The 14,002-nt window shown below is 41.1% G+C and overlaps 1 protein-coding gene across 3 annotated transcripts; it reads right to left on the bottom strand.

Annotated features, from left to right (window-relative positions):
• Positions 1-305: 305 nt before the first annotated feature.
• On the bottom strand, positions 306-12,713 carry LOC135920032 (uncharacterized). 3 transcript variants are annotated; one of them, XR_010570132.2, is made up of 4 exons: positions 12,555-12,713; positions 10,988-11,029; positions 8,187-8,374; positions 306-5,523 (listed from the first exon to the last, which is right to left on the bottom strand). XR_010570132.2 is itself a non-coding variant. In XM_065454097.2 (4 exons), the coding sequence occupies exons 1-4, from the start codon at positions 12,582-12,584 to the stop codon at positions 5,479-5,481; spliced, it is 240 nt and encodes a 79-aa protein (XP_065310169.1). In that variant the 5' UTR covers positions 12,585-12,713; the 3' UTR covers positions 306-5,478. The 3 variants fall into 3 exon arrangements, 2 of the variants coding, with proteins under 2 accessions (XP_065310169.1, XP_065310168.1); XM_065454097.2 differs by having other exon boundaries at positions 8,203-8,325; XM_065454096.2 differs by having other exon boundaries at positions 8,187-8,325.
• Between the last annotated feature and the right edge of the window lie 1,289 nt (positions 12,714-14,002).

The raw sequence follows: 14,002 nt of genomic DNA on the forward strand, positions 1-14,002 counted from the left end.
CCCTACTGGGTATTTAGCAGTTTAAACCTGCACTTTCCTTAAAATACTGCTGAGCTATGTTGCATATAATTACCTTTGATGTCACGTGGGTATGTTTGCTGTGAGAGGATAGGGATAAAATTGAAATGCAGGCGTTTTGTATCGGAGGCCTCTGTCACCCTGGGCTCAAAAGCATACTCCTAGATTGCCTGTAAGAAACCATATCTTAAAGCTGCTAGCAGTACTGTTATGCCATCTTTTTCAATTGTCAGAGTGAATGGTCCTCCACAAAATCAAGAGTGCTGAACTGATGCAGACAAAAACCATTTTGCTAGGTGAACTGTTTATTTGTAACCAAACATCTGTGTAAATGTACAACCATTTGTAGTTTGAGAACATCAGAACCTTTTTAAAAACTAAAAGTACAAACTTCCTGCAGCTTGACACCATAACAAAATTGAATACAGAAGGTGTAGTCTGTGTGGCCCTCAAGTAAAACACATTTCCCAAAAGAAATAAATTTATAAATATAAATACCTAAATAAATAAATGTACAAGCAGACTGACATGACTAAATAAGAACACTCAAAAAAGGTACTTGCTTTCTGTATTAGGTAGCCAGTGGTACTATAACCATGGCACGATTTGCTTGAGCCCACAGTACTCAACTGAGACCTAATATGCAGGGAGGTTATCTTTAAGTTTCATGGAATTTATTAAAGACTGGCTGTTGCAGCTAACATAATTTTAGATACAGAGTGCCGAACATTACTTGCATGAGAAATCAAGACACCATAGTCAGCTGATTAACAAAAACTCAGTTCCCAATAAATGTTTTTACGAATTGTAACCGGTAATTTTACAAGGTGTATGCACTTAGAATGAATTTCCAGAATGACACCAGTAACGAGACACATGCCATGAAACTGGCTGTAGAAATGCACTGCTGTAGCACTTAATTTTTTTTAACAAAATGCACTGTTATGCACTGAAGCACGAAAGTAACCGGAATGCCCATGTATTTCTCTCACATTTACGGAAAAATCTCGGAACTGGTGTCATTGGCTCACTGGCTACAATATGCAAACTGAAATATGTGCCGTGATGTTATAAGTGAATTAATAAATTTAGAGAATCAGTTTAATGTCTCCATTTCTTGTGCTAGTAATGTACACCTCTGAATAATCCAGCTCAAGAACAGGAATTATGCTACCTGGCACAGACAACTTAAAAAAAAACTGTAAAACTGAAAAAGGATCACTGTACAATCCTTATTTGTTGGTTGAATGGTGTCTGCCAATTTCAGTAAACCTTACGTACTTTTGAAACATGGCAATCACAATAAGTGATGCTTATGGGAGCAGTTTATTATGCTGCATTGCTGTTGCGTGATCCAGTTGTGTTTTCTGCCATGATAACGTTCCTGCGCAGGTCATTACATATCAAGTGACTTATTCATATTAACTGCTTCAGACCTTTATATGAAAAAGAAACAGGTATTAGTGATACGCTGGAATACAACAAAGTTACTCCTTGTGTGAGTTCTGTTTCAATTTTATTCATTGCCACAAATAACGAAAGAATTCACAAAAAAGATATGGTTTCATGCAAACATGAAAGGCACATCATTGCCATTACCGGAGATGTTTTGTTGCATTTTAAATTTAAGCTGACTTATACCTATTCATTTTTACTCATGTATTTTAAATAGCGATAAACCATTCTTACAAAGTTATGTAAAATGCAGTTTTTACTGAACTCTGACAATGGCACAGATGCACTTGCAGGTGTGCGATTCCATGCCGAATCGACCAGCGTTTTTTTGACAGCACACATATAGCTGACACACTGCCATATGCTTGCTAGAGTTCAAAACTCGTTACCCACTTTTATTTATTTTTGCCAGATATCTTGTAGCATTTTGGTGACAGTTTAGTTTTCCTGCTCAGCTGAGCTAGAGGACATCAATCAAATTCTTTTTCAAATGCACATTGTATTGATTAAGGCCTTCAAATGGTGTGCGTGGAAATACTGTGAAGTGATGCAACTGCCAAAATAGCCAATTTTTCAAATATTTGAATACATCAAGTGCTTTTGGCACCGGCAAAAGTGAGTCAAATTGCAATCCGAAAAATTCACAGGACAGAAATTAAATACAGAATTGTAGCCCAGGTGACATAGTATAGCAGAAAAATATTTGAAGCGCTGAAGGTTCAGCTGATCGCCTTTAAAAAAAAAATTCTAATCTTTTGCAAGAAGCTTCACGTTCAAGGAAAAAACAGCTTTGGTAGTTGGCCAAAAAATGTGATACATTATTGGATAGCTCTACGTGTCTGCTATGCATGTGTGAAGTAAAAGAAGGCATTATTTTTAAATGCGAGAAATTATTTTTTGAAATTTTGTCAGCACCGACTTATCTCGGATGTGCGCACAGCTTGCCAGCCGGGATTGCAGACGACAAAGCTGGCTTTGTCTGCAACACAGATGACAGAGAAGCGGTCTTAGGGTCTGCATTTTATTTGCAAGGGACACATGCTCTAACGCAACGAGGCTTGTGTTTGGTGTGGGCCAGGTAACCCATACAGCCATTGCACATAAAATATCAATACGAGGTCTGTTAGAAAAGTATCCGACCTTTGGCTGAAGAAAAAAAAAAACTGGCATAACTGGAGTGTTGGAAACCTGATCACCCTCGAAGTAGTCTCCTTGGGACTCCAGCCACTTCTCCCAGCGGTGCTGCCATTGTCAGAAGCATTCCGAGAAGGCCTCTTTCTGAATGGAGTTTAGCTCAGCTGTCGTTGCAGCCATGTCTTCTCTTGTCTGAAATCACGCTCTTTTCAATGGCCTCTTGATTTTGGGAAACAGCCAGAAGTCGCGGGCGGCCATATCAGGAAAGTAAGGAGCCTGTCGAACTGCAGGAGTCTGGTTTTTTGCCAAAAAAGTCTGAATCAAGTGCAAGAAATGCGTTGTCATGATGGATGCGCCAATTTCCTGTTGACAACTTCGGTATCTTGTGCCAAACAGCATCACATAGGCCATGGAGGACATCCCTGTAGTAGTCTTTAGTGGTTGTTTGACCCTGTGGTGCGTACCCGTGGTGTACCACACTGCGGGAGTCAAAGAAAGCGGTCAGCAACTTTGACATTGCTGCGCACTTAGCGGTCTTTGGTAGGTGACGTGGAATGCTTCCACTGTAACAACAGGGATTTGGTTTCTGGGTCGTAAACATACACCCAAGACTTGTCACCAGTGATTATGGTGTTCATAAAGTTGGGGTCACTGTTTGTAGAATCCAGCATGTCTATGAGACTTCAACACGAAGCTGCTTTTGCTCCACCATGAGCAGCTTGGGAACGAATTTCGGCGCAACTCTCTTCATGGCCAAATCTTCGGTGATAATGGAATGTGGATAAAATGTGCTGATGCCCACCTTTTCTGCAATTTCTTGGATAGTCACACGACGGCCCCGCATCACCACCGGGTTCACTTCGGCAATGACCTGGTCATTTCAGCATGTTGATGGCCGACTGGAGCATGGCTTGCTCTCCACCGATGTGTGGCCATATTTAAACTGGTTGTACCACTCCTTAATCTGTGTGCTGCTCATAGCATAGTCACTCAAAGCAGTCTGAATTTTCTGAATGGTTTCCACTTGGCTGTCGCCCATTTTCTCGCAAAATTTGATGCAGTAGCACTGCTCCAGTCACTGCGGCATTTTCCTTGCAATAAAAAACCGAGAGCACTGTGTACTACGTCATTCAAACGCTGCGTCCCAGCAATTCTTGCTATTGGCAGGCGGGAAAAAATTTGTGCATGCGTACAAAGGTTCAAGGGCAGCTGATGAAAATGCGCTTGTTTCATATTCATCAGGTGTTCGCAAAAAAGGTCAAATACTGTTCTAACAGACCTTGTACGTATTAAATATGTGAGGGAATCCTGCAGTGCTAAAAGATATGTTTCATGCTGTTTACAAAAAGCAATATCAGCTATTATGTGGACAGCAAATCCATAAAGAGCACTGGTATTGTTCATACAAAGCATTTTAAAGGGCATGTCACATTGCTATGCAACATAGAGGGAGCAGGACACTTAGTGCCCTGCTCCCTGGAGCCCAATGATGATCCAAGTAGAAAACACCTTCATAATTAAGACTGAAAACCTACATGAGTATGAACAAATTCTTGTGGTGTTGTTTGCTACCACTGTTTCAGAGCCGGAACATGCTCATCTATAAAAGTCATATGTGTGCCATGTTCAGTCTGATGTGGTCAGACACCATTGGCGACCATTTTTTGCGTTCATGTTAAAAAAATACGAGTTGAGACTGCAGTTGCAGCACTTGACGTCACCTGTCAGTTTGTTGAGTAGTTTTTGTGGCTAATTATATTAACAATCTTTCCTTGCTAGATGACATGGCTTAATATATTTATGCTGTATGTGTGATCCACAAATGAACATTATAAAAAATTATTTATCGCACTTAAAGAATAATACCTTTTTGTTACTTTCCACATGCATAGCAGACATGTAGGGCTGTGTAATGATGGGCGACATATACTTTTGTGCCAACCACCAAAGCTAACTTGTTTACCTTCAACATGAAGCTTTCTGCAAAAAAATTTGAACTTTACAGTTTTTTTAGCTGATCAACTAAACCTCCAAGGCTTGAAAAATTTTGCTGCTATCCCAAGTCAACTCGTCTGACTTTATATTTCTTTTGTTCCTTCTGCATTTCCCTACATTAGAAGAAAATTCAAACTTTGCAAATTTTGGCAGTCACACCACTTCAGTCTCTTGACATGAACACCATCTGAATATCTGGATCATACCATTTCCCTTTCCAAAGAAACGTGTATCAGTGCCTTCTAGCTTAGCTGGGCAAGAACAATAAATTTTTGCCAAAATTCAAAAAAATGTTTGCGAAGGAAAATAAATGGGGAGCAAGAGTTCGGAGCTTCAACTATATCTGTGATGGTAAAAAAAACGCTGGTTGGTTGCCCTGGAATTACTCAAGTGTATGTATGAAAGCAAATTTTCTTATTGTATCTACTCAAAATCATGCAAACTTGAAACGGTTGGCCATAATGGAACAGTTGACAAAATTGGGTGGTTTGGCATGAAATGACTTAAGATACTTAAACAATATATTAATAAGGAAACACTATCCTTACTGGAACCATATCAAAAACCAACATAAAATGTAGTGAACTTAACAAAGCACAGCACTTGTATTCTGGATTGAGCAATTCAATGTGGGCTTCTCAGGAGACTAGTATAATTAACATAAATAAAATTAACATAAAAATGTCAAGGCATATAGAAAGGCACAACATTTGTATGCTCATTTGAGAAATCCAAATTGTGCCCTTCAGAAGACTAACATAAAACATAAAAATGACGAGAGTTACAAAAGCACAACACTTGTGTTTTGGTTTGAGCTGTCCAACTTGGGCTCTTCAGAGGCTATTGGTCCCATGCCAGAAGCGAGGCCAGAGTTCTTTACATAGGGCATGTTGGTACCAGGAAATTTGCGACACGTGAAGCCTGCGAAAACAAGAAGCCAGAACAAGTTTTAAAAAGCAACTTCCACATGCAAAAGAATGGCATGCAATATGCCCTCGTTATAATGAAATTGATTTATGTATTTGTGTTGCTTTATTCCAACTTTCCACGAGTACAGCTTTACAGCACGACCATTCAATTTATTCAATGCGGCACAGGATTCCACTAAGTGTCAAGTGCAGGAAAGGGCAAAGAGGAACAAGACACTAGCAAAATAACTTTATGAATATCCTCAATGTCGAAGATGTGAACTTTGCTTGCTGAGAAACAAAATGGTGAAAAAAATGCATGTTGTTCTTAAATAAACCTGAACCAACAACTAAAATTATTTCTTGTGATTTTCATAAAATGTGCAGCACTTCACTGTGCTTTTCCATGCTCCAAATACAATACTGGCATGTCACTAGAATTGAGTGTGGCTTCATTTGATGTTAAGTTTATGAGTTCACATGCAATCGGGATGTACTTCTCGCCTTACAATGACTTAGGACTTTCTACATTAAAGGAAACACTGCTTACAGCAAAGTATATTTCATGCCTCAACAACTGAATGACTTACAATGAGAATGCCGTGTAGTTGTGCACCAAGCTGCTTAGCATGACACATGCAGAATGTGACAGATACGAAGAAATGCTGTCTTTTAAGAGCCACATGCCATAGGACTGACTTCTTTAACCCTTTTAGGGTTTACTGCCGAACATCTGTGGCTGTGACGGAACATTCTGAAAAAATTTGCCTTTTCAGAACAGGGTTGCCTAGCATCCTACTGGAGGTGCTGCAACCTTCTGAGACTTCTAGAAAATATTCTTATTGTGCTGTCGCTCCTTGGGTTTCTCCAAAACTGATTTTTCACTTAGCTCCTTGGTGTCGGTCATTGCAGTAATTTGGGAATGTTGCCCCAAGTTTTTGTAAGTTTCATTACACAAACAAATTATGCTGCTTAATCCTGCATAAGAAAATAAAACACGTAAAACTGCAAATACTGAAATGGTATTGCCACTTTATTGTTATTTAAAAATTATTTACCAGTTTATTTTCTCGGAAAGTCACTCTGAAGAACAAATTTGCAACAAAAATATTAAGGATGCATGAAAAGTGATTTTTGAGACTGAACCGAATAAAGCCAGAAGCAAATCAAATATTGGATAGCTTCTGAATAATGAACAGATGATATCACAATTAAGGTAAGATGAGGTTCACATCCTAGTATTGTTAAAGTTAGCAAGTTTCTGTCATTGTTATGTTATGAAGAGCTGTTTATTAAAAGCACAAATGGAGCAGCAAAACGTTTCTTCACATGCACAGGACTCTTCAGTAAGCATAAATGATTGCTGTACAGCCTCTAAAGTACAGCTACCTAAGTAACGTAGCCTGGTCTGCTATTCTTAAAAGTTCTTATGTTTTATGTCTATACTATGTTATTGGAGGTGAAAATTTACCATACTTTGGCTCAAATTTCATGTTTTATTGGTGTTTCGACATATTAGAATACTCGCATTTACAAAGTGACCATTCAGACTAAATTTAATAGGACACTATTCAATTCGAAAGTTTTGAGTATTTGCACACCACAAAAAATATATAACTCCTAAATTAGAGAGGCATATTTCTCCCCAAAATGTGATCCTCAACGGCCCAAACAAGAGCGTCAGAAAAGCCCATTCATCTTTTTGATAAATTTAAGCCCATAATCTACTTGGCAATGGTTCATAACCCTGTTAACAGGTAGGTGAAGTAAGGAAGCAGGAAACGATTCTAACAATTTCAGAATGGGAGTAGTGGACATGTCCGATGGTCTGTAAGAAGCTTTATACAATAGGCCCCAAGAGCCTATTCTCCATTCATTGAAGTATATGGGGAAAAGCCACATAAATATTTTTTTCATACCTTAGAATACAAAGTGATAAACTGCGTGTTAATAAATACGAGTCATAGGTTAGGTGCCTAGAATGAGTAAGCGTCCACTAAACTTAGTACTGTTGAAAGTTAAGCTGGCAACTCTGTCCCTGTTGTTTCTTTGATTGAAACAACCAAAAGAAAATTGCCACACCACTCCAGTTCCCTTTGCTGAAAGGCTGCTGTCTGGCATCACATGGACCTCCTTCAAGATAGGAGCAACTTTAATTCGATGTAGTCTGTTAAAATTGGTGAAACTACTGTTTCGCATCTCGGAACCTGGAGAGCTGTTTTGATTTCTGCAATTTGGTGAACGTGCTCCTGCTCGAGCTGAGCAGTAACCACACTTGAGCATAGCTTCTCAGCGATTCGTGTATTAGAACAACACTTTCAGGCTACTTAAACATGTCGTCCATGCCAATAGATTTGGAGCATGCTTCACAGACAACTATTCCTTGCAATGACAGCCAAGTAGCACTGCTGATGTGCAAATGCAGCTCATTTTATGTGGTGAAGCCGCTAAACACTTTCAGCAGTGAAGGCAGCTTTTAAATTTTAGAAGCATTTCAGTTGGCGGCATTAGGCACTTAAGATCATATGAACAGTCATTCCAAATGGTAGGCTATTGTAGCACACAACTGCACACACGGGCTACTTGAAAGTCGTTTGTTATGCCATTGGCAAGTTCATAATTTTAGAAAAAAATGTGAATGTATAAATGCAACCGGAAAGGATATATGGTACTTGCCTATAACAGTACTGACCCTGGTGGGGTCAAGAGCCTCTTTTGCCCCTTGGTGTGAGCTCCTGAGCTCCTCCTCTGTGAACACATGGTGAAGCAAGGCCCTTGCAAACTTTCCTGGTCCACCATGGCAGGCCATGGTAAGCTGTGCAAGGATAACCTTCTCAATGTACACTCCTACAACCTATGTGAACCTGCATGTTTAAGTAAATGTTAGCAAAACAGTTTTAAGCTTTCAAGCACATTCACACAACATCCCTACTGCAAATAAATTACAAAATACCTGTTTCAAATCTAGAATGCTAAACTTGACTTCTTACTAGCTTCTTATGCTGTCTGGATGCGACATGTTTCCGAAAAACAATCCAGCACAAACAAGAATAATAAACCAAAGCATCCAAACATCTAGTACTTGAAAAAGGGGAGTACCAGCGAAACACAAATGACACACACACAAGGAAACAGCATTAGACCTGGACGGACGTTGGGACGGACCAGCGTCCGTCCCTGTCTAACGCCTTTTCAGTGTGTGCGCCGCGTCCTTTGTTTTGCTAGTACGCCCCTTTTTCAAGTTCATCATGCACCAACTGGCCCAAGAGCTTCGCTAATGCACATCTAGTACTATTTACTGTGATTACCATTCTTAGGATACTTCATATTTTCAGGTGTTTTCTCTATTTTCCCATCCATTAGTGTCAATCGGTAGCCCATGGTCTTATAGGGAGATTGGGCTGCTATGTTGAGTGAAGAGTTCAAAATCAACCGTCGGAACAGCTTGGGTGACTGGGTATGCGAACCTGGGCATATGCCACTTTTCAATTAATCTCTTTCACGCTACCTTGGGCAACTGCTGCTGCTTGTGTTGGCAAGCAGCATTAGGAGCTCGAAGAGGGACATGATTGTCGATCATTACTAAGATTACCACTACACATCACGTTCGCTTGCTGCGCTCCAGAAGTAATATGCGAGATTCCACTCCACTGTATGAAATGTACATAAGCCGCAAGGACAGTATGTGCCAAACACCACCTCAATTAAATTAATCGACTCGCAAAGCACAGGCTCCACAAGATCACGGAGTGAACTCGTAAGTTTGTGGACAGTCAGTTGATGTTTATGTCAGGGACCTCCAGGGAGACTCGGTCATTTCCTCGATGTGCATCATCGTGCCGTCACACATTGTATTACAATTCTGTCTGTCTCGTACCACCGTTCTCATAGTCATCACGTATCACCACAATTCAAAATATGGACACTTATATCTACTGTTTATTTAATCTTTATGGAGAATACTTTAAGCATGAGTTTTTGCAGAGATCATGAATTCTACAGTTTAAAGGAGCACTAAAATAAAATGAAATAAATTAAATTCTGCCAAAACCACCATATGATGTTTAGGCACGCCATAGTGGGGAACTGGATTAATCTTTACCAAATCAGGCTGCAAGGTACATGGGCAGTTTTGTATTTCACCTCCATCAAAATGCGGTTGTTTGATCCTGTGACCTCGTGCTTAGCGGCACTGTGCCAACACCCCTATGCAACTACGGCATGAAAACACTAAAGAGAAAAATTATTTTAGATGCATCTGTAAATGACCTTCCTACAATTCAAGAGATCCACTCGTACCGTGACAAGAGGCTGAGTAAACTGTAAAAGCAGCAAGAGGAAAGATTGGTGGCAGTTTTGCCTTGAAGTTACCACACCAGCTTGCTGTGACGTCATAGATTTTGATGATGTCTGTTCAGGTGTAGCAATTTTTTTTTTTACAAATAAAGATGTTCATTGTATTCCAAAAACCCAAAATAAAAAGCGTCAGCAACTTTTACAGAACCAATACAGCCCAAGTTTGAAAAAATACTTGGAATCTATGATGTGACAATGAGGTGTCAGGACGAGGATTTTGGGGCGATACTAAAAAAATTGAACTTTGAGCTTTATTTTCTGTAATAATCAAGCAACTACGAAGAAATTTACAGAAGTAGATATTTAAAATGATGCTTTATTTTAAATTCCTTTAGGGTGTCATTAGTGTCCCCTTAATACAAAACAAGGAGTGCACTTGGCTGCGTAATAGGTTAACATGCATCACTAGTTCTCATTAGGGTAGGATTATCAGTATAGCAAAGGGTATGCACTGGCTGCTCCAGAGGGGAGCCCTACCACTTCCCCTCAACCTCCCTATTTCCGATTTCTTTATGAGCAGTGATGCAATTTCTGTATCTTAACGAGACAATGCCAAGGAGGTTCATGCCATGCTGGCTACAGTATGTGGTGACCGGCACTTCACACCGTCCAGCTCGGCATCAATCTTATTGGAATTTGGCCTTGAAATGCAGAAAGCCCCGATCACTGCTCGTTCTTCAGCCAACTTTCTCAATGGGTGCTGCTGTTCTGGTTTGATACCTCTAGCAGCACACTGCTGTATGACATAGGTCATAATACCTTCGTTTTAATAAAACTAGAAAGATCTGCACTCATGCAGATCACTAATGTCCACACTAAGTTTCTGAATGCCCCTCTCATATCAGGCATATACACTGAAAAAGGCACATTCTGCGTTTAATATGTTCACAAGTGACACTGAAATTCACTCCCAGTCCCGGTGCAGTTGCAAAGTCTTACAGCTGAGTGCTTAAAGGCACCATGTCTCCTAATGAAGGCAATCTGCACCAATTGATCACTGGAGTAAATGCCTTGCAGTTGCATCAGCAATGTTGTTTTTTTCTGCTTCCTGCAATACATTTTCACGGTATCACTGTATTTGATCATTGTGACACTACAGAATGGATGGCCAAAGAATGCACCTTTAGCGTTCCAGCCGGGGCATCTCCCAGCTCATTTTGAATCTGAAAAAAGATGTCAGTATTAAAACGTGAAGCCACGATGCAGCAAAAGCAACAATCAAAACAGCTACATGGACGATTAGGCTGACATAAATGGACGGATACAAATGACTAGTCATTGAATACACTAAAGTGTGGCCGCTCTTGCCAATGGCAGTGTGAGCTTGTCAAATAATTTATTTCACATTCCTCTACTTATTTTAAAAATTATCTCCACGCACCTACTTAACTGTTATGGCCACATATTAAAGGCAGCTCCTTCATATAAAACCACAGTGCTACATTCTTTTACTCCCCGTCTACCTGATGCTACTGAAGTTTTGCTTACTCTCAAAGAAAGAATTTCACAGAACTGCTCTTTCGACATAGAATTATTCCAAGCTTTTGGCAAAGCGTCGTCATTTAGTTCACAACGATACGCTCCCCTTTCAATCTGTTCACTCTATAGTGCTCGGATTCAAAGCAAAAATAGCTTTTCGACATAACTAGCTACTTCTATGGTCACAAGAAACAATGCTAATTATTGATGTTTATGTTGCCGATAACGTATACATGCCGCCTCGAAACGCAGTGGGACGACAAAGCAGATATGCCAGGCATCTCGTTCCTTTACCGATTTTAAAACTTTGTTAAATCAATCAGTTACTGAAGTGCGAAAAGCTGCAATTTCACGAAATTACATTATTTTGAATGCTGTAGAACCTGGAGTGCCATGAAATCTGCCTTTATGTGAATGCAAAGAGCGCCTACGCGAAGCCGTTTGGGTGAAGCACTCGATGGCGTCGAATGGAGAAGATGAAAAAAGAAAGTTGAATGCGCGCGAACTGGTAGAAAACAAAACACACGCGGTTGGCAAGGCGTATAACTCGATGATTTCGCAGCACTCTGTGGCATCACCCCTATTGTATCTCACGTATCGCATAGAATCGCATGTACACCCTTCAAATTCTTTATTATTATTGCGCGACAGCCTCCTCTATGTTTTCCGATCGCGCGAACATCGGCCGCGCGGCGTGTCAGGTAGTGCCCTTGAAGCACCGCGTAGTCACTCGATCCTGAAGGGAACAGCTCAACAGAATACACTTTCGCCGATCCCACCGCCCCCCGCAATTACAAGCTCGCCCACACGCCTTGTACTAGCGTGGCGCAAACGAAATATCTTCGATAACAGTACAGATCGGATGGTTTCACGTCGCATTGTTTTGCGCTCATTAATAAGGCTAACTTAATCGGTGCTCGAACACCGTATCAGAAATCATGGCGTACAACATGCTCTGTTTTAGCTGGCACCACATAGCTGCCTTACGTCACCACAAGCGGAGTGTGAAGTTAAACCAGGACAAAGCTCCATGTTATATACCACAAAGCTGGTGCTGTACAACCAATTCTAGCAACGCAAGGATAGTACTAGGAATGAAATCTAGAAAAGAGGCGCGCGGAAGACACGCACAAGCGCTGAAATAATTCCCGCGCTTCCGTTCACCGCGTCGCCATGGACGAACAAGGGAAATTCGAAACACTCACTCACCCTTGATGCGGCCGAGTCGGAGGCGATCATGGCGATCTTCGAGGCAACAAGCCCATAAAAAGCGAGCAACACGCAGGAATACTCCAAAGATATCACAGCGAAGCACACAAAGAACGCAGAAAACTCGGGAAGCTCTCAGGCGTGCACGACCTCGACGGAATGCGCCAAGCATCAACAGCTCATACGCGCAATCATACATGTATACTTATACAAATACACGCTTACATTATCATAAATTTTATCATTTCATAACAAATTTGGTAATGTCATGTTATTACTGGACAATTGTTGCGATTTGCAAATGTATGAAAGTTTTTTGCTTCGCTTCTTTGATGAACTACTTTCTTTAGCGCAGTAACTCTGTGCACCGGCCGGAGCTAATGGGATGCGCTGGAAAAGCGCCAAATTCAAACGTCGCAAACGCCGTGCTAATTTGTGCGCTCCGTTTTCGTCGTTTGGATTAAAAAAAAGGTAATGCATGCCGCAACCATGCGAACTCAACTATTGACCAGAAAAGTACAGAAACGTCGCTGTTTGTGCTTCTTATTTCGACGTCATGGCAAACTGCAGGCAGTCTGTCGTCCCATTCTTTAAACATTCAATTGTGCCTGTGCTTCTGCGCTGTGCGATTTGTCACCGAGAACGTATAGCAGCGCAGACTGTGCTTGGTGGCGGAGCAGATGCCCAACACATTTGCCAGCACCCCGTCTAGGTCACAGAACAGAATTTGGCCTCCATGTGAATTATGAGCACCATGTCGTAAATATCGGCCAAGCTTTTCGTTTCGTTCTGTAGCGCGCTAACGGGTAACATCTAAGGGAAACGCACTCTGTAAAAACGATGTTCACTCCTTTCTCCGCCGCACCTGCCGTGGTGGCATAGTGGCTGAGGTGTTGCGCTGCTAACCCGAATGCTTGGGATCTAATGCCGGCCGCGGCGGCTGCATTTCGATGGGGGTGAAATGCAAGAACGCCCGTGTACCGTGCGTTCGGTGCAGGTTAAAGGACCCCAGATGGTCAAAATAAATATGGAGTTTCTTACTACGGTGCGGCTCATAATCAAACTGTGATTTTGGCACGTCAAACCCCACACTTGAATTTTGTGAACGTTCTCCGCCACCTTGACCATATTTAACATGCAGGCATGCAATGCCGTTTCCTAACACACAGCCAGGGCACTTGCCCCTTATAATGGACGCCGATGGAAATGCAGGATGCGTCCAATCATCGGTTGTTTGTCGCTGCTTGTAGGGATGTTTGTCTTCTCAAACTGCATATATATATATATATATATATATATATATATATATATATATATATATATATATATATGTGTGTGTGTGTGTGTGTAGGGTGTTTCTGCTAACTTTAGGCCGAGTGTAAACTCTATGCACTCTATGACGACGTGACTACATGCATGTTGCTCCCTTTGGTATGTAGCGTGTCGCG

This window comes from Dermacentor albipictus, unplaced genomic scaffold (assembly GCF_038994185.2).
Source record: "Dermacentor albipictus isolate Rhodes 1998 colony unplaced genomic scaffold, USDA_Dalb.pri_finalv2 scaffold_20, whole genome shotgun sequence".
In the NCBI taxonomy this organism is placed as follows: domain Eukaryota; kingdom Metazoa; phylum Arthropoda; class Arachnida; order Ixodida; family Ixodidae; genus Dermacentor; species Dermacentor albipictus.

Excerpts from the sequence above, each read along its gene's own strand:
- LOC135920032 (XM_065454096.2), bottom strand. The coding sequence starts at position 12,584 with ATGATCGCCTCCGACTCGGCCGCATCAAGG. Across the intron at positions 11,030-12,554 it reads CCGACTCGGCCGCATCAAGG|ATTCAAAATGAGCTGGGAGA; the intron begins GTGAGTGAGTGT and ends ATCTTTTTTCAG. Across the intron at positions 5,524-8,186 it reads CAGGGTCAGTACTGTTATAG|GCTTCACGTGTCGCAAATTT; the intron begins GCAAGTACCATA and ends TTGTTTTCGCAG.